This window comes from Oncorhynchus gorbuscha, linkage group LG07, assembly GCF_021184085.1.
Source record: "Oncorhynchus gorbuscha isolate QuinsamMale2020 ecotype Even-year linkage group LG07, OgorEven_v1.0, whole genome shotgun sequence".
NCBI classification, from domain to species: domain Eukaryota; kingdom Metazoa; phylum Chordata; class Actinopteri; order Salmoniformes; family Salmonidae; genus Oncorhynchus; species Oncorhynchus gorbuscha.
The window spans coordinates 22,412,698-22,434,418 of NC_060179.1; the positions used below are offsets into that span (position 1 = coordinate 22,412,698).

At 42.5% G+C, this 21,721-nt stretch overlaps 1 protein-coding gene across 1 annotated transcript in view; it reads left to right on the plus strand.

Moving 5' to 3' along the window:
• ofcc1 (orofacial cleft 1 candidate 1) overlaps positions 1-20,258 on the plus strand; it is a 117,311-nt gene extending 97,053 nt beyond the window's left edge. Inside the window, exons 22-25 of the mRNA XM_046354879.1 lie at positions 1,405-1,602; positions 6,054-6,198; positions 6,316-6,427; positions 20,075-20,258. Of these exons, the coding sequence (XP_046210835.1) occupies positions 1,405-1,602; positions 6,054-6,198; positions 6,316-6,380 (408 nt within the window). The 3' untranslated portion in view covers positions 6,381-6,427; positions 20,075-20,258. The remainder of the gene's footprint in view (positions 1-1,404; positions 1,603-6,053; positions 6,199-6,315; positions 6,428-20,074) is intronic.
• Positions 20,259-21,721: the final 1,463 nt, after the last annotated feature.

The window sequence follows — 21,721 nt, forward strand, 5'->3', positions numbered from 1 at the left end:
GAGATTGTGTGCCTCCACAGAATGACTCATGCCTTAATTAGGTCCTTGCTCTGAACCTGGCAGGATGCGGGCCTGCCTCCGCCTGCCTGGCTCCCCCACCTCCACACAGACAGTCAGTCCCCCAAATCTGGTTTCCATCTCAGAGGATGAGTCCTTTTACTCCGGCACGGCCGCTCGGTGCTCTGTCTGTATTTTTTCTCGCTCTCTGTCTCCTTGGTAAGAGAGGCCTAGAGGACCCTCGAAGCAGAGGCCTTGAATTACAAGAGAGAGTTGTTGTTGAGCTTGTCTCTGTCTGTGCGTGTTTGTCTGATATTGGAACATGTTTTAGTGTGTGTACGTGCCTGTGTGCACAAGTGAGGGTGTGTCCGTGTGTCGACCATGTCTGCCTGTGTGTGTTACCTCAACGTTCTCCCGTCTTGTACCTGCATGTGTGTCGTTCAGAGGCATTGTGTGTGATGCGGTGGGCAAACTAACACACAGGCCTCTAAAAACAGGCGTTATCAGCCAGAGAGGCACCATGATCTTCACACATGGATGCCGTCGAGTTACATGACCTATATAACATGTTACACGCTCTGCTAGCTCCCTGTGTTGCCCTAATAGAGGAGGGCAGTGCATTACAGGTGCAGCGGCAGAACAGGCAGAAGCGGCACGCACAAACAGCACCGCCACCATGGTTGTGTGTATGCCCTCGCCCTGGTACAACCTGATCCCTTCTCCCTTACCTGCTGCACGATCACTCCCCACAGGACTAGTGAAAGCGTAGTTGGCTTATAGCAGCTTAGCATACAAATTCTCTCTCCTTTCCTGTGTCCATATTTCTTGACAAGAAAAGAAGAAGAGTGCAGCCACATGTTATAAGTCAAGGTCTCGATTGATAATGTGAGTTGTGTTTGTGTTTGGCAACTTGATCCTCAGCATTCTTACCTTCTTTTCCTTTTCGGACGGTGCTCATCTTTGGATGTGAGGCTCTGCAAATTACAGAGGATTACTGTCAACTGTTTGGGTTTTAATTCTTTAAGAGCGCTGAGCTGTGGTCACAAGCAGGGCAAGGTATAATTACGTTGAAGTGAGCATTTGTGCAGGTATGCGTCACTAAACCCTGTGTACTCTGTTGTACTCTCCCTCTTTCTTTCTTTTTCTCTCTCTCCCTCGCTCTCTCTATTTTACACGCACACATCTATTTCCCTCATCGCCATTCCCTCCCCCCTTCTCTCTCTTTCTCTCTGTTGGTGTAGAGAGGGAATGAACCCTGACTGCTTTGACAAGCTCCTGACAGTGTCTAGTTAGTGTGTTCATGTGTGTCTGTGTGTGTGCATGCCTGCATTCATCTGTGTGTATGTGCGTGTGTGTATTGGGGAGTCTGTAATGAGGCTGACGGGGCCCCTGTGTGTGTCTCACTAGGTGTCAGTGTATGACTACATCTGGACAGAGGAGGGCCCCTTGGCGGGCTGTGCCCCCCCCAGGGGTGACCCTCGTGGGGCCGTGCCCGCTGCAGGGGGCGAGAGCAGTACCCACGTGTCTGTCTATACCCTCTACCTGAGCGGACAGCGCCACCGTTACAGGCACTTCCTACGCCAGCCGGACGGTGCCATCCTAGAGGTAGGTTAACCCTGACTGTGCTTTCTCTCTCCCTCTCTCTCTCTCTCTCTCTCCATTGTAGTCAGCTGCCTCTCTCTGTATTTCATTCTTCCTCTCTCGCACATTCTCTCTTTCTCTCCCTCTTATAACCAGAGATAAAGACAGAGAGGAAGAGTGAAACTGCACTGCATACTCTCCTCAGTGTGTGACCTAGCAGAAGCACACACGCACACCATGCACTCACACACGCAGGGGAGAGCGACATTGAGGGAAGGGAAAAAAGAGAGAAGAGGTTAGCATGCCACTCCTCTCCTTTGTGACTCAGAGTGAGAGGAAAGGAAACATACATTTCTCACTACACCTCCCTAGCAATGCTACACACACAGACAACAAGATAGTGCTATGGCCATAGGAAGGATTCTCCATTCTCCTTTCAAAGTAGCACCAAATGAGCACTGGCATGACTGTTCTGATTCTCCCAGCTAGCACCAATGCTAACTCCCCATTTGTATTTTTCACCAAATGAGCATCCGCCACAACTGTTATTCCCTTATTTTGCACCCATGCTAACCGCCGTCTTTATTTGGTTTCTAGAATACTGGGTGCTGCACGCATTCTCCCACCTCCTGCTTTCCCCTGCCCTCGGCCACGCACACTCCTACCCTGAGTCAGTCAGGACGGAGCAGACTGCCGCACAGATTGGCTGTCTAATTAAATGTACCACTGATTCGGCTTTGTAACAACTGCAAGCACATGAATGAACTCCCCCGATCCCCCCGAGAGCAACCTGGATCATCACCATCCCGAAAAAAGTCAAAAGAGAGGAAAAAAGAGATTAATGCCGGAGCTGCATCAACAGTTAGCTCTCGGGCGGTGTGGCGTCGTCCTAATGGATCCCGTCATATTTTGACTGATGAGAATGTGTGTAAACACACAACGTGGCATATCTATTCGTTTTTGGTGTGTGTGCGTGAGCGCGTGCACGTGTATGAGTTTGTGTGCGTGGTAATGTGTGTCCCTGTGTGGCCTCCAAACCTGTGTGTCACAAATGAGACATCTGGGTAAAGTTCACAGCTCACAGCAGAAATATTAATTTTCACCATCTCTCAGACAGAAATACAGTCACTGTAATTCCTAAAAAAAAAAGAATACAATTCACTCTTGGCATTTCTGCTGGAGAAAATCATTTGGCCCCGGACCTACCTTTAACGGTAAGGGTTGAGGAACCAAAACAGAGAAGAATGTCCTGTGGTATCACCATCCACCCCATAGTGGCATGACGGCCACGCCTCTACGTTGGGTGGAACATGAGAGTGACGCCGGTGGCAGCCGTGTCCCCTCACCCCCGGCTGTGGTGTGTGTACGATAATGCCAGCTCTCCAGCCCTGCTGAGCTTTCTGCTTTCCACCCTCATTTCCCCTCTCCCTACAGCACGGGCCCTCTTTACATATTCAAACTAATCCTCCCTTGAATATATAGACTAGTTTTATGTATAGAGTGACATCCAGGAATCACCAAAGGGCATCCCCAGCCCTCGGAAGAACACTTGAGCTGATTTTATTAGTGCTTTATGTAATTCTGCCAGCAATATAGTCAGTGTATGCGACGGGGGGCTGTGTACAAACTGGCCTGCAGATTTAAGGTGACAGCTCCTTGGAGAGGAATAACATTCAGGCAGTCCTGCCTGAGCAAAAATAAAATATTTCAGACTGCACAATTCAAGGGTATAGAGTAGAATACCTTGTGCATATGGTTCCTTTCTCCACGAGAATAGTATTCTAAAGCCCCCTATGTAAGTTCATCATATTAATGTGTTCATTTTTACAGGAAACAAATCTCTATTTTGAAGTGAGGCTTGTTTCCATATCACAATATATAACATATAACATTTGACCATTCCATGATTTTGCTTTATCATCTTCAAATGTGATATGTTATTATGTTATGGGAACAGGTTCCTGTCTCCTGTAAATGATTGCCCATTAACCCTTAGGAATGACTACTTGCTGTGACCTACAGTGTCATCATTATTCAGTCCTGATGCTCGGAGAATGAGACAACTTACAATAGCAGTATTTATTTGACTTCTTTGAACTGTGAAAAACAGTCGGTCTCCCCTCTGCATCCTTCGGTTAAAGGATTCGTCCAACTACTTAAGGAGGCCTTCCTTTGTTTACTGAAGCAATATTGACGGATGCTTCATTTCCACATAAGAGGTCTGTTTTTCTCAGGCAATGTCCTGGACAGTCAAGCCCTCGAGGACCAGGGAAAGCCTTAGACTAACATGACCACTGCTCCAGGGTTCTTATTTTTGCATATTAACCACAATTTACACTCAAAATTAATATAAACGAACACCTAAGAAAAGCAAGCCCTCCGAGAGGTGCCTTGAGCTATAGACACTTTCAGTGTAATACAGCAGTTTGGTGTGTATATTTGTATTGTTATTGAGGGGCAGCGGTCCATGACTAAGCAAAAAAAAAAGATCATGCACATATTGAATATTCATTTGGCTAAGCCATGTGATTCCTGCACCTATATCAATCTGGTTTTTAGTATTAAAGGTCATGTACAGACAAACAAAAGGGTTCCCAAAGGGTTCTTTGCCTGTCCCCAAAGGATAACCCTTTTGGGTTCCATGTAGAACCCTCTGTGGAAAGTTTTTTTACATAGAACCCAAAAGGGTTCTACCTGGAATCAAAAAGGTTCTACCTGGAACCAAAAAGGGGAAAACTCCTTTTAGGTTCTAGATAGCACCTTTTTTTCTAAGAGTTTATGTTCAGGGCCCATCATGCATGGTATTTAAATTATGGAAATTGGTCGAACCATGTTTACCTGGAATATTAACCTGGAAGACATCTACTATTTTACCTTTAATATTAACCAAGGCATGCTGGGATATGGTAACAAATGTAGTGCAGCAAGAATAGTAAAAGCAACAGTCCCATTGGCATACTTAGCCAAAAGGATTTTAAAGGTGGTGGAGTGTTTAAAAAAAATAAAAAATGTACTTCTCAAACAATCATCAAACAATCATGAATAAACAGATGTTTGCCAGCTGCAAACTCACAATGCATCACTCTCAACAACCGTTGAGATTCCAGTAGGGCCCTCATAACAAAACAACTTCTGAGATGGGCCCATAACAGCTCCATCTGAGGGAAACAATATGGCCGACGAAATGAATGTGGGCAAAGTCATTATGTTCCCTACTAAAACCACAGTAGGTTTATGTTTCCCTGTCTTTTTCCTCCCAGGCTAGCATTTAAGTGTCTACGGCCTGCCAAAAAAGAGCGATTTGAGTAACCAACTGTGCTGTTGTACCATCTCCTTCTTCCATATGTGAGTCCTGGATCAGCTTCTGTGAAAGTCCCATTAAAGATGCACAACTAAAGCTCCAACAGCTTGAATATTACTTCTCCGCAGATTATTTATGGCTTGGAAAAAGGCTGATAAGCATCTAAACTACGTTGTAAATAAAAACACTGTTCCATGCAATTTCATCATTGTGTTTCTTTTGCTTTTTCCACTTGTGCCCTTTAACTATTGTTGACGTTAGACTTCCTCACTCACAATCAACTTATTTCAATACTACATACTTAATTAACTTAACGTAGCTAGGTATGACTGTACTGTTCTTGAGTTATAACTAGGAGGGGTGATTCCCATATAATTACAATCCGCCGCAAGCCCATGTGATGAACAGAGAGAGAAAGAGGGAGAGAGATGCCATTTCAATATTGGGCCTCCTCATTGGTGTAATATGCCATCAGACCCCCATTACCCAGAACCCTTTGTCTTCACTTTCCATGACTCAGCGCTCCTTGTCCACAAATGACTCCGCGCTCGCCAATATTGACCTAATTCCACATTCGGAATATGAAGAAGTTAACCTTTAAGAAACACCTCGCAGCAACATTAATTGACAAACTGCATCAATTCTCCCTCCTGCACCCCCTCTTCCCCCCGGCCGCATGTTTGATTGCCGCTTCGGAGCCTCGGAGCACGCTTCATTGGCTATGAGGTCATCCTGAGCCTTCAGAAATATGAACATGATTTATACAGGAAGTGAGTTCTGCTATCTGCCATTCGGTGCCGGGGAAGGATACGTCCTTGGTCTTTGTATGTTGCATGAAGAGATTAATGCTTTCCCTGCCAGCCATATCGGCTTTGCGAGAAGACCTTTTCCAAAAGTGTATCGCGTCTAATTATCCAAACGCGTTTACACTAGTTGGGGAGATTTGTAGGATATTTTTTAAAAGTTTACTTGAAAAACGTGGAACTGTGTTAATTCTTTCTGCACAATCTTTTTTTTGCAATTCCCAGGCTTAAATATTTTGTAATTGCAAATGACTGTATAAACATTAAAACAATGGTAGTGAACTTGCATATAGAAACATTTAACTGTTGAAATATCTTCAGCACTTGAATGTGTCTGACAGTTTGTTTTTGTCTATGGTGTGTCCTTGAAGGTGATTGGTGACATGGACGGGGCAGAGCCTCCTCTCAGCACTATGCCCCGCCCAGGTCAGAGGACGCCAGAGGTGAACCAGGAAGACGAAGGCACAAGCTCCACCCTCCAACTCAGGGAGAGGAAAAGGAGGAAGCCTGTTTGGCGTGAGTCCAACACTCCTGTGCACTGTTTAATGGCTGTTTGTGTAGTGTGGCGTTTTAATGGTTGTTTGTGTAATGTTGTGTGTTTTAACAGTGTTATTGCCTAATCCGTGCCCTCAGGTACTCATCGCGTTGAGCCAGTAGGAGACAGTGGGCATGGCTCGAGCTGCACTGCAAGGCCTTAGCCACTAATGTCACTGTGAAGTGAAACAAAGCAGGAGAGGACACCCAGGTACTGTCAACTAGCACCTCCAACGACCGCATCAACTGAAGGGATAGGGACTATAAACATACCCCTGGCAATAGACAACTAGCACCTAAGGCTCAACCAACCACACCAATTGACAGGACAGCGATTATACACATACCACTATATAGACAATAGACAACTATCACCTCAACCGACCACACCATATGAATGGACAGTGACTATAGACATACTGTACCTCAGTGATGGACAGTGACTGATGGATCTATTCAGAATGTGTTTATTATGAGCTCTCTATAGCATACTCACATAACAGTTCAAATTGTTCCTGATGATACACATAGAGATGGTTCAGGTAGAATCAGGCTTCTACAATAGCTTTTTCCACGTGTGGCACTGGTGCTAACAACCTTTTCACTTGGGGCACCAGCACATGATTTGATCGTACTAATAAAAAGAAATAGATAATCGCTAATGACCTCGCCTGTGTCCCAAAATGTGCCTGCATTCCTTACAGAACCAGGCTAATCATGACTAGCCACCTTTTAAATTAGCATGCCCTTGTGTTCAAAGAAAAGAGACTTAAAATAATGTGCAGATTTCAAAGTGCCATGTGTTATTTTCTGCGAAATCCTCTAGACGGCAAAAAACTATACTAGATACCAAAAAACTATACTATACTAGATACCAAAAAACTATACTATACTAGATACCAAAAAACTATACTATACTAGATACCAAAAAACTATGCTATACTAGATACCAAAAAAATATACTATACTAGATACCAAAAAACTATACTATACTAGATACCAAAAAACTATACTATACTAGATACCAAAAAACTATACTATACTAGATACCAAAAAACTATGCTATACTAGATACCAAAAAAATATACTATACTAGATACCAAAAAACTATACTATACTAGATACCAAAAAACTATGCTATACTAGATACCAAAAAACGATACTATACTAGATACCAAAAAACTATACTATACTAGATACCAAAATGATACCACCAACAACAACAAAAAAATGGGGAGGACTGTGATTTCACCCAGTTTTTCAGGTTTTGGTTCTTAAAAATCACAAAATTGGATGTTCTAAGTCCACAACAATGCTTAAACCACATCAGGGGACCATTTTTGAGGTCTGTGAAAAATAGTTCAGGGGTGCACCAGCTAGACCGGTGTGTTTGTTTCTGTAGTGCACTTTTGATGGACTTTTCAAAACAAATGGCTGCTGGATTGATTCTACCAGGTGGTATAGGCTACTTTGTAGTTACCTTTTAATTGCCTTTACATCTACCTGAAAACGGGAGGCTATCGATAACATCACTAACAGCTACACAGTGTTAGACATACAGGCCCTATGCGCACCGCGCACAGCAGGGCTTGTCATTCAGGTAAATTTGCCAGTGGCACACCAGGCCCGTGCCACCTGAAAGCTACTGGCCCGAATGGAAAAAAATACTGGCCTGGGTCAAGATCTGACAAAAAAGGGAATGATGCATACATAATTTCAATAGAAGATGAGCAAGTAGCATATACAGGGTTTGTACAGACATTGGCAATTCAAATTCAATGACTTTTTAAAGCACTTAATTGTCATTTTCAGGGACCTAAATTTTATATTTAATTGTTGGAAAAAAACTCCCTCCAAGATGTATGCCAAAGAAAAGAAAAATGCCAAAGAAAAGTAGGCATTACCACATTAAGAATAATGCATTATTTTTAAATATAGGCCTACCTAATGGAATTATGCATTGACATTCACATAAAATGTCAGAATAATGTGGACACAAACACACTAATGGATTCTGTCCATGTGGTAGCTAGTCTGTCTGACACAAACACACTAATGGAGTCTGTCCATGTGGTAGCTAGTCTGTCTGACACAAACACACTAATGGAGTCTGATGTGGTAGCACAAACAAACACTAATGGAGTCTGTCCATGTGGTAGCTAGTCTGTCTGACACAAACACACTAATGGAGTCTGTCCATGTGGTAGCTAGTCAGTCTGACACAAACACACTAATGGAGTCTGTCCATGTGGTAGCTAGTCTGTCTGACACAAACACACTAATGGAGTCTGTCCATGTGGTAGCTAGTCAGTCTGACACAAACACACTAATGGAGTCTGTCCATGTGGTAGCTAGTCTGTCTGACACAAACACACTAATGGAGTCTGTCCATGTGGTAGCTAGTCAGTCTGACACAAACACACTAATGGAGTCTGTCCATGTGGTAGCTAGTCTGTCTGACACAAACACACTAATGGAGTCTGTCCATGTGGTAGCTAGTCTGTGTGACACAAACACACTAATGGAGTCTGTCCATCTGGTAGCTAGTCTGTCTGACACAAACACACTAATGGATTCTGTCCATGTGGTAGCTAGTCTGTCTGACACAAACACACTAATGGAGTCTGTCCATCTGGTAGCTAGTCTGTCTGACACAAACACACTAATGGAGTCTGTCCATGTGGTAGCTAGTCAGTCTGACACAAACACACTAATGGAGTCTGTCCATGTGGTAGCTAGTCTGTCTGACACAAACACACTAATGGAGTCTGTCCATCTGGTAGCTAGTCTGTCTGACACAAACACACTAATGGAGTCTGTCCATGTGGTAGCTAGTCAGTCTGACACAAACACACTAATGGAGTCTGTCCATGTGGTAGCTAGTCTGTGTGACACAAACACACTAATGGAGTCTGTCCATGTGGTAGCTAGTCAGTCTGACACAAACACACTATTGGAGTCTGTCCATGTGGTAGCTAGTCAGTATGACACAGACACACTAATGGAGTCTGTCCATGTGGTAGCTAGTCAGTCTGACACAAACACACTATTGGAGTCTGTCCATGTGGTAGCTAGTCTGTGTGACACAAACACACTAATGGAGTCTGTCCATGTGGTAGCTAGTCAGTCTGACACAGACACACTAATGGAGTCTGTCCATGTGGTAGCTAGTCTGTGTGACACAAACACACTAATGGAGTCTGTCCATGTGGTAGCTAGCCAGTCTGACACAAACACACTAATGGAGTCTGTCCATGTGGTAGCTAGTCAGTCTGACACAAACACACTATTGGAGTCTGTCCATGTGGTAGCTAGTCTGTGTGACACAGACACACTAATGGAGTCTGTCCATGTGGTAGCTAGTCTGTGTGACACAAACACACTAATGGAGTCTGTCCATGTGGTAGCTAGTATGTGTGACACAAACACACTAATGGAGTCTGTCCATGTGGTAGCTAGTCAGTCTGACACAAACACACTATTGGAGTCTGTCCATGTGGTAGCTAGTATGTGTGACACAAACACACTAATGGAGTCTGTCCATGTGGTAGCTAGTCAGTATGACACAGACACACTAATGGAGTCTGTCCATGTGGTAGCTAGTCTGTGTGACACAAACACACTAATGGAGTCTGTCCATGTGGTAGCTAGTCAGTCTGACACAAACACACTAATGGAGTCTGTCCATGTGGTAGCTAGTCAGTCTGACACAAACACACTAATGGAGTCTGTCCATCTGGTAGCTAGTCTGTCTGACACAAACACACTAATGGAGTCTGTCCATCTGGTAGCTAGTCAGTCTGACACAAACACACTAATGGAGTCTGTCCATCTGGTAGCTAGTCAGTCTCGCCATTTGAGATGCTGAAGTATGACTGAGGTGTTATTGTACCATGTTTTAAACTTCCCTTTGTAATGGAATGCATTGTATGGAAAACCAATTTGAAGCCAACATTTGATGTTGTCTTGCTCATAATAAGTCCTGTGTAGCTTGAGTTGTCGATTTCCACGGGGGACCAGTACGAACAAATTACGAAAGACTCAAATGTAATAACTGCACATTGTTTTACCACAACAGAGTAGCTCAAATCCCTTCAATTGAAACATTGGGGAACAAAGGAAAGCAGCTACATATCTCATAGAAACTGATCAGAAATGGAATCACAGAATAATTGAATTGGAGCAGTAGACCTTCTAAATTGACAACCGTAACTTCAATGACTTTCCAAGGACCAAATAGCCTAAAGGAAATGTCTGATTTTCAAGGTAGGCTATTCCATGATTACTGAATTGCGCATTGCAAATATTCAACCAAGACTTTGAACTTTTTAAATACCTGGTTTGCATACCCATTCTTGCCTTAGCATTTACTCTCATAAATTGGAACATCTTTTCTACCGCTGTTGGTCTTCTGTGAATTGCTCCATGCAACAACCAGCTGTTGATGAGCTGCTTGTTCTCTCTGCCTGACAGATCATCAATAGGCTATAAAGTACAAGTCAAAAGTTTGGACACACCTACTCATTCAAGTGTTTTTCTTTATTATAACTATTTTCTACATTGTAGAATAATAGTGAAGACATCAAAATTATGAAATAACAAAAATGGAATCGTATAGTAACCAAAAAAGTCTAAATATATTTTAGATTTTAGATTCTGCAAAGTTGCCACCCTTTGCCCTGATGACAGATTTGCAGACTACTGGCATTCTCTCAACCAGCTTCATGAGGAATGCTTTTCCAACAGTCTTGAAGGAGTTCCCACATATGCTGAGCACTTGTTGGCTGCTTTTCCTTCCCTCTGCGGTCCAACTCATCCCAAACCATCTCAATTGGGTTGATGTCAGGTGATTGTGGAGGCCATGTGTAACGTGTACGCTGGGAGTCGGGAAGTAAGTACAGGTGCAAATGTAATAATAAATAGAACAGAGTACAAAACACGAAAAGCGTACAGGCATGAAAGTGAAACAGTCAATAACGCCTCAGGAAAGAACCAAGGGAAGTGACAGATATAGGGGAGGTAATCAGGAAGGTGATGGAGTCCAGTTGAGGGTCATGAGGCGCAGGTGCGCGTAACGATTGTGGCAGGTGTGCGTAATGATGAGACAACTGGCGACGCCGAGCGCCAGAGAGGGAGGGGGAGTAAACGTGACACCAGGTCTTCTGATGCAGAACTCCATCACCCTCCTTGGTCAAATAGCCCTTACACAGCCTGGCAGTGTGTTTTGGGTCATTGTCCTGTTGAAAAAAACAAATGATAGTCCCACTAAATGCAAACCAGATGGGATGACATATTGCTTCAGAATGCTGTGGTAACCATGCTGGTTAAGTGTGCCTTGAATTCTAAATAAATCACTGACAGTGTCATTAGCAAAGCACCCCGAAACAATCACACCTCATCCTCCATGCTTCACAGTGGTCATCCGTTCACCTACTCTGCGTCTCACAAAGACACGGTGGTTGGAACCAAAAATCTCAAATTTGGACTCATCAGGCCAAAGGACAGTGTTCTACTGGTCTAATGTCCATTGTGTGTGTTTCTTGTTCCAAGCAAGTCTCTTCTTATTGGTGTCCTGAACAGTTGATGCTGAGATGTGTATGTTACTTGAACTCTGTGAAGCATATATTTGGGCTGCAATCTGAGGTGCAATTAATTCTAATGAACTTATCCTCTGCAGCAGAGTCTTCCTTTCCTGTGGCAGTCCTCATGAGAGCCAGTTTCATTATAGAGCTTGATGGTTTTTGCGACTGCACTTGAAGAAAGTTTCAAAGTTCTTGAAATGTCCCATATTGACTGACCTTCATGTCTTAAAGTAATGATGGACTGTCGTTTCTCTTTGCTTATTTGAGCTGTTCTTGCTGTAATTTGGACTTGGTCTTTTACCAAATAGGGTATCTTCTGTATACCACCCCTACCTTGTCACAACACAACTGATTGGTTCAAATGCATTAAGAAGGAAAGAATTTCCACAAATTAACTTTTAACAAGGCACACCTCTTAATTGAAATGCATTCAGTTGTGTTCAATTGAAACCACCTCATGAAGCTGGTTGAAAGAATGTCAAGAGTGTGCAAAGCTGTCATCAAGGCAAAGGGTGGCTACTTTGAAGAATCTCAAATATAAAATATATTTTGATTTGTTCAACACTTTTTTGGTTACTACATGATTCCATATATGTTATTTCATATGTTTTTTGATGTCTTCACTATTATTCTACAATGTAAAAAGTTAAGAAAAACCCTGGAAAACTTTTGACTTGTACTGTATGTGTGCAGCGTGCGCGTGATAAAGAATCGGCATAACAAGTTAATAGCTTTGTGTATCCATCTGTTTATTTTTTATTTTTTCAATTATATAGCCTAGAATCAAAATGTCATTATTAGAACATTTTTTTCACTGACCTAAGCGGGCCACTGACAGGGATGATCAACTGGCCCGGAGGATTTCCAAAAACCTCCTGTGTGTCAAGCCCTGACACACACAAACAAGGGCATTTCTGTGCATTTGCTGCCTCTTCAGAAAGTAGGTCTATTTTTTGTCAATTGCACATTACTGTTTGAATAAAACATGATGATAAAAAAAATTCTAATGTGACCAGGTAGAAGATTTTCACTGGCACCCTTGCGATCAATTTAAAAAGTGTGTCACACTGCCAAGTCAAACGGTCGCAGTATGTTTTGGTCTCAGTATCGAACCCTGAGGATGCTCGTCCCTTTTGTGATGTATAGCTTCGTGACATAGTTCATGTCATAGTAACACAGATCCATTGGGCTGTGTGATTCACATCATCACACATACAGTACAGTCACAATCAGGAGGCATAAATTGGCTGCCTATGCAGATAGGGCTATTCATTATCCAATAAACAATGTGAAGTGGAGTAATGAATCCGTGTGCCAAATGAATGAGGGTCATTAGGTCTTCATTACTGCCCCAACACAATGAAAAATGACAATTCTAAAAGTCACCAATCAGGGCCCAAGTGATAAAATATCAATATTGGGCCCACATTAAGCTGGATGATATTCAGGCCCGGGTTGATTTGTATTGAATATGTGTCTGGTGGCCGGTGCTTGACGTAACAAAGTGGGCCACAAATCAGCCAGTAATGGCCGTCTACTTATACATATTGCTTAATTAAAGGTTGTGAGCTTATTAACATGTGTCGGTGGCACTGGGCGCTCGAGATGGAGTCTGTTGGCGTGGGCCGGGCTCTAGAGGTTTTATAGATAACCTATCATACTAAACCATATAGGCCCTAATATCAGATCTTAATAACCTGTCATTTTCATTGATAATGATTCCTTTTTATGGTCGGTCGTTATCGCACCTCCAACTTGTCGAAGAGCCGGCCGCGTCCTTTTGGGACTGTGAACCGGCCTGGGTGCTCATTATACCTTACTTTTGGCCTTGAAGTTGCTCCACACCTCTATGTATAAACCATCATAGCCATGACTTGGGGCCGCTGCAATACACACGGTGCAGCAGACTGACAGACACAAGCAGCCGGCTAGCGTTCTCTCTCTTCTCTGGTACACCCCAGAAGCTGTTGGACCACTGCCTTATCAAACCTCTTTCACCGAGAAAGAAAGGGCCAGGTTTAGTGTACAGAGATCATTATTTGTAGTGTTCTGTTAAAACAGTGTCTTACACAAGCTAAAGGTCTGTATGAATGAAGGAATGGTGTTGGGAGTGCACTGCTCCAAACTGTAGTGTTGAAAGAAAGATGGCTACCCCGACACTGTTTTCTTATCCAACGTGTTGACCCTAAGGCCTTCATCAGTCTTTGCTGTATAGTGTTCTAGTCTACAGTACAGGCGGCTGCAGAAGAGGCTAGAGTTGTGGTGATGTACAGTCTAGCCCCTTTGTGTGATCCATACACTGTCCTCTTACAGCCTCTCTGCTTTCTGGTTTCCTGCCCCTGACATTACCCAGAAGCCTGTGAAGCTAATCTGCTCCAATTAGAGATCACTCCATTAAGAGTGACAGCGCCACACCCCCCAATTCAATCAGCTCCTCTAATGAACGCTGAGCAGAGCACCCTGTCACTGTCTGTCAATCAGGGAACAGGAAGACCCATTCACACACACGCACATGCACACAGGCACACATACATGCGCACGCACTAAGGCACGTGAACGCACACAAGCGTTTACGTACACAAGCGTATGCACACACACAGGCGCACACACACACTCCTTTTTCTCTGTCTGGACTATCTTCGGTTCAGTTTATCCACCATCAGGGTCTGGTCTGGCTTAGTCCCTATCTGCTCTATAGATCAAATGACAGTTGTTTTGGGTCTCAAATATACAGAAGTTGAAGTGGTGTATACAGTGACTGTTATTTACTGTCATAATGATGTCATTATTTAAACAACGTGAATTCAGGTTAAATTAGATTTCTGAAGATATGTTTGTGGTGTCATGTCTATATTGTGTTGTTCTGTATTAGTGGACAACACTTAGTTAATACAGTACATACTGTATGATTGGTTTGCATATGATGTATTGCAACTGTACTGCTCATGGGCATTAAACCGTGCACGTCCATACATCAAATAATCATATTGTATTTGTCTAGCTGTATGTTTTGGTTCATACATATTCATTTCTTATAAACGCGATGACAAATCTTTTCCCCTACCAGGTCTGTTTTTCCTTTTTCATTCATTTGTTATGGCCGTTTGTTCTGCTTCAAAAGGGGATGCTGAGCAGTATCCACACCTATATATAATTCATCAACAAACTCATATGCCCTGTGCAATATTTCTCACCAGAGGACAAAAGGTATTCCAACGGTTCAAATATTTGATTGCTAATGACAAATACTATTTCACCACAATTTAAATTTCAAATCGATCCCTAGGAGCAATTCTTTTTCAGGGGGAGAAAAGAGAAAAAGATGCCCTTAGGTCTGCTCTGCTTCACATTTGCTGATTTAAGTTAAAAGAAAGCCTTTTTGCAGAGCTATCATAAGGGAACTGCAACTTTTTGAAGTAGGCTCGTACATCTGCATAGTCCTCAAACCTGGGGATGTTGCTCGTGGGTGGGGGGGTGTAGAGAAAAAATAAATAAAAATAAATAACATTTTGTCTAATTCTATATTTATGTACCCCTCAGCTTGTGGTATTCGCATTAAACAGTTTGTGTTCAGAAGTTCTGCTGTGATCGTTACTGTGCACGGTAGACACCGGGCAACTCTGCAGGCTGCTGCGTTGCTTGCCTGCCATTTGCTCGATTAATTTGAATTCAATAAAACTGATTTAAATATATACTTTTCTGTCAATAGGTGTTTTTGATTATCTCGCTCTCTTTTGATGAAAAAAAACTTTGCATTTAATCGTGTATGACTATTCTCGTGTTTTGACAACTTCATCTCCGCTGAGAGTTGTTTGATGTTAAATATAATTGTAATGCAGTAAGTAGAAGGACTTTTCTTTGTGGTGAGCCCTCTTAGATCAGAGAGAGAACCTGTGGCTTACAAAAGACATCTTTTGAAGGCATATTCAATTCATATAAATATTTACATGGATATTGTTTGTTCGACGATGTCTCAAACCACTGTGAAGATACCTTAAGAATCTTAAACATCATGTGAAAAAATGGACTGTGAATTTTAACGAGACTGTTTTTCCCCACATATACTGTGGCATTGTAGCACCATGTTAACATGTCCACTGTAGATCCACAATAGTATCAATGCTCAACTAACTAAGGTCATTAGGGAAGTTTATTCATATAATAAACATAATAAAATGTTGAATAAATATACAGTTAGGCCGCTCTAAAATCCACTGTAACACATAATAATTTTGCCTTTTGGCTCATACCGATATTTTCTAAAAACTAAAAAGGTTAGTTAACAATCTCACTGAACCATGGAATAATTCTACTGTGGAAATGTGCAATTAGGCCACTCTAAAATCCAGAATAACAAAAAACGCATAATAGACACCATTCTGGGGATTATGGTTCCTCACCATATGGCTACTGTTATGCGGACCATTTACATGTCTTGTGCCATTTGCCCACTTAGCTTAACTCCACTTGTTAAAAAAGAGACAGATCATATGGTAACCAGAAACACCCGTCTACTACCATTGAGATAAGTCTGTGTCATGTGGTGTAACAACAGGATATAGAGCATAGAAATAGAGTTAGTAGAATGGGTATGTGCTTTAGACCCTTTGTAACCATGCATTCTACTCCACTGGCACTGACCCTTGAAACAACTCTCTGGTGCTTAAGCCATAACAAATACAAGGTGTATTTTTGAAGAGTTGCAAGCATCTGGATGGATCGTGTGGTTTTTGAAAATGTATTTATTTAATTCTTTATTTATTTCCAGAGTGGCGGAGGCAGATGTCCTGCTCACAGGGGGAAAAAAATAGCTAGGGAGGAAAGAAATATATGAATATGCAAATCGTGTCACAACGTGGAACCTTGTAATGACTAGGAAATGTTCTCACCATCTTTCATTATGCAGAGGTCATTGCTTAATGCAGGCAGCTGGGACCGACCGGCTCTCTCTCCTTTTCTCCCCATGTCCCCCCCTGTCATCTCACAGCAACTTGAACAAAACTGCAGCCTGGCACGAAACACAGGGCCAGGCTCGCCACACACACACATTCGCATGCCACACACAAACACACACACAAACAAACAAACTCACATGAAAACACACACACACATACAGACAGACACACAATATGTGAAAGCTCGCAAAACCACACACACACACTTGCACGCCACACGTGAGAGGAGCTGGGGTCACATGACTCAAAACACTTGACTGGGCAGAGATGCATTTATCCTGTCTTGTCTTTCTGTGAATCCTTGGATGTGGGCATGTAAACCACATGACCATCCCTGTTTGTTTGTCTTCCTTTTGATCAACTCTCATCCGTCCCTACTCCTCTCTCTCATTCTGCTGAGGAAGCTGTTGAGATCTGTTTCTAGTGTACTAACATCTCTACTGATGGCTAGCTGGCAGCTACCCTGCTTCACACAACTAGCGTTAATCATTAGGTATAGCATCCTCTCCTCCTCAAATAATCCCAGCGTTTGAATGCTAAAAATGTAATGAACTTCACGGTTCATTGTATCTGACATTGCTTAATTAATGGGTGCATTTAAAGTACATAGGCCCCGGTAATTGATTTATATGCATGATTTGCACATACAGCTGTTAGTTCCTGTAGGAAAGTCATCACTCAAAATGGGCACGTTTCTACTGATACGGCGAGGTAATGATAGATTGTGTTCACCGCAGTAGCAGCCCGTGGTGAAGGAGAAACAACACAGTTCAATTTAGCCTTATCTTTTCTTCTTGGGAATACTGTTAGATGACACCAGTAGCTTTATTCTCATGTTTTTTTTTCAAATGGACGGTAGAGTATTAATGAATCCACTGCATCCCCGCCACATTTTTTCGATAAAGAATTTTATTTCGACTCCCTCCACATAATTACGTACAATGACAGGCTTGTCAGGGAGGCCATATTTTCAGTAGACGGTGCAGTGGCATGTCGAAACCTGGACCGAATGCCCATAGTTGAGCAATTAAAAACACTCACGCTAGCTAATGCTGCCGCTGCGGCTTGGCTGTCGCCCCGTATTCATCAGCCCCGCTCTGCAACGACAGCTTGCATTTTTCCCCTGCCAGGCCTGAGTGAACGAGAGACAAACATCAACAAAGAAAGTGAAGGAGCCAGCATGGAAAAAAGAGACACACCACAGTTTTACTTGATGTACATTACAAGCCTTCATGATATCCCTCGCATACATTCTCCATAAGTGTTAGTCAATGTACACTGAGTTGACAAAACTCTTTCCAGGACATAGAGGGACCAGGTGAATCCGGGTGAATCCGGGTGAAACCTACGATCCCTTATTGATGTCACCGGTTAAATCCACTTAAATCAGTGTAGATGAAGGGGAGGAGACAGGTTAAAGAAGGATTTTTAAGCCTTAAGACAGATGAGACATGGATTGTGCAATTCAGACGGTGAATGGGCAAGACAGAATATTTAAGTGCCTTTGAAGTGGTTAATGTATATAGCTATATAGTATTTTATTACTTAGAATTCATGTAACCCAGTACATGGTCTATTTACTGTAATGCTTGGTCCAGTGCTGTAAGGCTCAGGCTAGTCACAGGAAAGGTTAAGGCCATGATTATCGGTAGAATGGGGGGTGTTGTGGGGAGTTTTTGGGGTCGCTGGCCTCTAACCATTATTTGGAGTTTGGACAGAGAACCTCAGTGGAGCTCAGATCAATCTCTCACCTGGGGAATGACTCCAGCATATTTCTATCACCAACCTATTGATTTTTCCATGCACAAGCCCCTCATGTGTGAGGTGTTTTCATGTGCACGGCGCAGAGGGGAATGCTGCCTGCAGCACACACACACACGAACACACATATGTATCCACCTTGCTCATACACACACACATGATCCTGCACACACACACACACATGTATTAATTTCTGTAGACACCCATAGGCATATACACACAAAATGTACACATCGGCATATTTAGTGCTCCCATACATACACACCATCCCAACACCTCGCATCTCAGTAGACCCCCCCCCCCCCCCCCAGCTCCTTGTTAAAGCAGTTGCCAAGTGAGCCATGTCCACAGTGGGGCCAACTGTCTCGCTCTCTTTATTACACACACTAATCAATAGTGACTGAGGTGATCCGGGGCCCCTCCCCGGCCCCTGCTCCACCATGCTTCATCACAGGGGCCACATTAAGATCAGTGGATATGATTGCTTTGGTCCATGTCACTTTGATTCAGAACAGGGACTGTTTTATTGTCATCCATAACCAGCACAGACAGGAGAGGGTGATATGGTATTTTAATAATGTATTAGTTTTGCAGTGCTATGTCCACAATGCTTTGCAAAATATGAAATGTAATAACTTAGCGTTGCGCCTGTGTGTTCCTGTGAGATGCCTGTCTAGAATTACATGTATTTGAATGCAAATCTCGTTGTGTAACTTTTGATGAAGTCAGATGTTGAATGATTAGATTTAGATTTTATTTGGAAGGCATGCTACGGTTTATTGATAAGAACAGTGGTAATATGGTGATACATGTGACCCTTTGTGTGATCAAAACACTGGAAAACACATTCAAGTTTAGTTTGATTCAGCTGTGGCACTGGCGCAGGGAAACAGGAAAAAAGAAACGATTGCGCTGGAATTTGTCAAAAGCCAATAATCATCCTCGCTCAGAGAGGAGTAGTATGTCAGAGGGAACCAATCAATATCACATTACTTTGAGTAGAGAGTATATACAAGACTCATCAAATTGATTCTTACAATGGCAGTTTCATTTGGTCTCCAACAGAAACCTCGACCTGTGTGGCGTGAAGGCGGAAAAAAACACAACAAACAAGACAAATGGTTATTTATTTGACTAAAATAACGCCTTGGCCATAAAGAGAAATGAGGAATGATGTGTCATATTTGTGCTCTGGTTAAAAGATGACTTGTTTCATTGGACATTGAAATTTCATGAATATATTTCCAAATGCCTGGAAAAAGAGAATTCATCATTAAGTTTGTGCGGGCTATAATGTCACGTTAGGGATTATTCAATTTCCTAATGTATTGTGCATGTCACTATGGCTAGTGATGCATACCTTCCTGTGCCCCTTGAGAGGGAAGGTGTGGGGTGTACATTACTGGTTGGCAAAGATGGATGCCAGAGTTTTGGGTCTCATCATAAAACTACTTAAGACATAAAACTACTCCTAATCCTAACTATGTTAACCTCAACATTTCTTCAACTTAGACTGTCTCCCTAAATATTACTGTTCTTAACCACGACTTTCCCAACTAGGACTTTTCTGTTTGCGGAGAACGGCCGCTGGATCCTAATGGCTGAATGTCTTCAGCACAGAGTCATCTGGAGAGACAAGGCACAGCGGCTCCTTAGATGATTAAAAAGTAATTTTCTTAACTGTCCTCATAGGATTTGTAAAAAAATAAATGTTCAAAAATAACATTAAATTGCTCCAATCAAGCATAAACGTCTCCTGCTCGTGGTGAAATTTGTACTGCTGTTCGCATGGTGTGTGGTTATTTGTCATCGTTTTCCTTTGGCGCTTTTCCAAAGGCGCTTTTGCCCTGATCAACAATTAATGGTTGCGATTGTTTCTCTGTTACTTATTGCGGATGAGACAGATGCAGGTTTGCAAAAAACTGGAATAGTAATGAACAAGAAGAAATGTGGGACAGTGAAGGTCAAAATGTTGGATATTCTCTCGGTGCTGTATGTGACACAAAGGATATAACACTTCTCTATTGACTTACCTGAGTGTGTTTACTTCTGTTTTTCTAATCATTCCCGAATGCACTTTGCAAAAGTACTACTAATAGTAGCAAAACCATGTCTACAAATAGAGGAGAAGAATGGAGAAGCACAAATAAAGAAGTATCAAATATGGCATCAAGTCCATGGTCATTATAAAGGTTAAGTCATGTTACTTTCATGTTTGCACCTTCCATAGAATATGTACAGTACTGTAGTGTATAGCCTATTTCTAACACACATTAACACAATAATCCCCAGTGCTCGGCAACATGTCTATTATAGTCCCCCACCAAATGACCTTTAGTGCTCTCCCCATCCGAGGACAGAGGGCCCTGGATTCGGATAGAATCAATATTCTATTATGATAGTGCGTTGAGTGTGTGGAGGTTTACTACTTCACCGTAATAGTCTCACTATTTCATCCTCTGGCAGGCGGGCGAGGCATGGCCGGAGGGGCTCAGTCACTGCAGGCTGTTGACTCCCAGCATTAAGGCCGAACACTAACGCTGGCCACTAACACCAGCCTCCAGTCCTATGCCATTTGCTACATCCTCTGTTCTGCAGTCCAAGCAAAGGGAACGTTTATTTGGAAAATGTTTACTAGTGATAGAAATGTCTTGAATAGGACTGATGTGATTCTCTATTCTATAATTTAGAAAAGGTAGAATTGAACTTTGTAGTTTATTTCTATCCAAACGTTCCACAACGTTGTGACCTGCTGTAACGTAATGGTTGTTGATGAGGGGAGGGGCACGGGGGGTATGGTGTGGGTACTCCTGGCAGAAGGGAGTGCTAAATGGAAATGTTAAGTCATTAGAAGGGAGGGAGGCATAGGAAGGCTAGGCCTTATAAAAGATTAATTCCATTATGCCCGTCGTCTCAAATAATTAACTAATGTGAGTATTTTACACAGCCAAACGTCGGTACCTTTTAAAAATCCTGCCGTTTTTTAAAATGTCATCGGGGCCCCTCAATTTTTAATCTGAGGTGATAAACATCAGGTTAAAAGGGCACTGTATAGTAGGGGAAAGGTCTAACTTAATATTGTCTTTCTGATTTCTGTTCAATCAAACCTATCTCCGAGTCAAAAAATCTATTATCATTCCAAACTTTGCTGTGACATGTCCTCTATATATACTTTCTGCTGTGGAATAAATAGGCAAGACGGCCAAG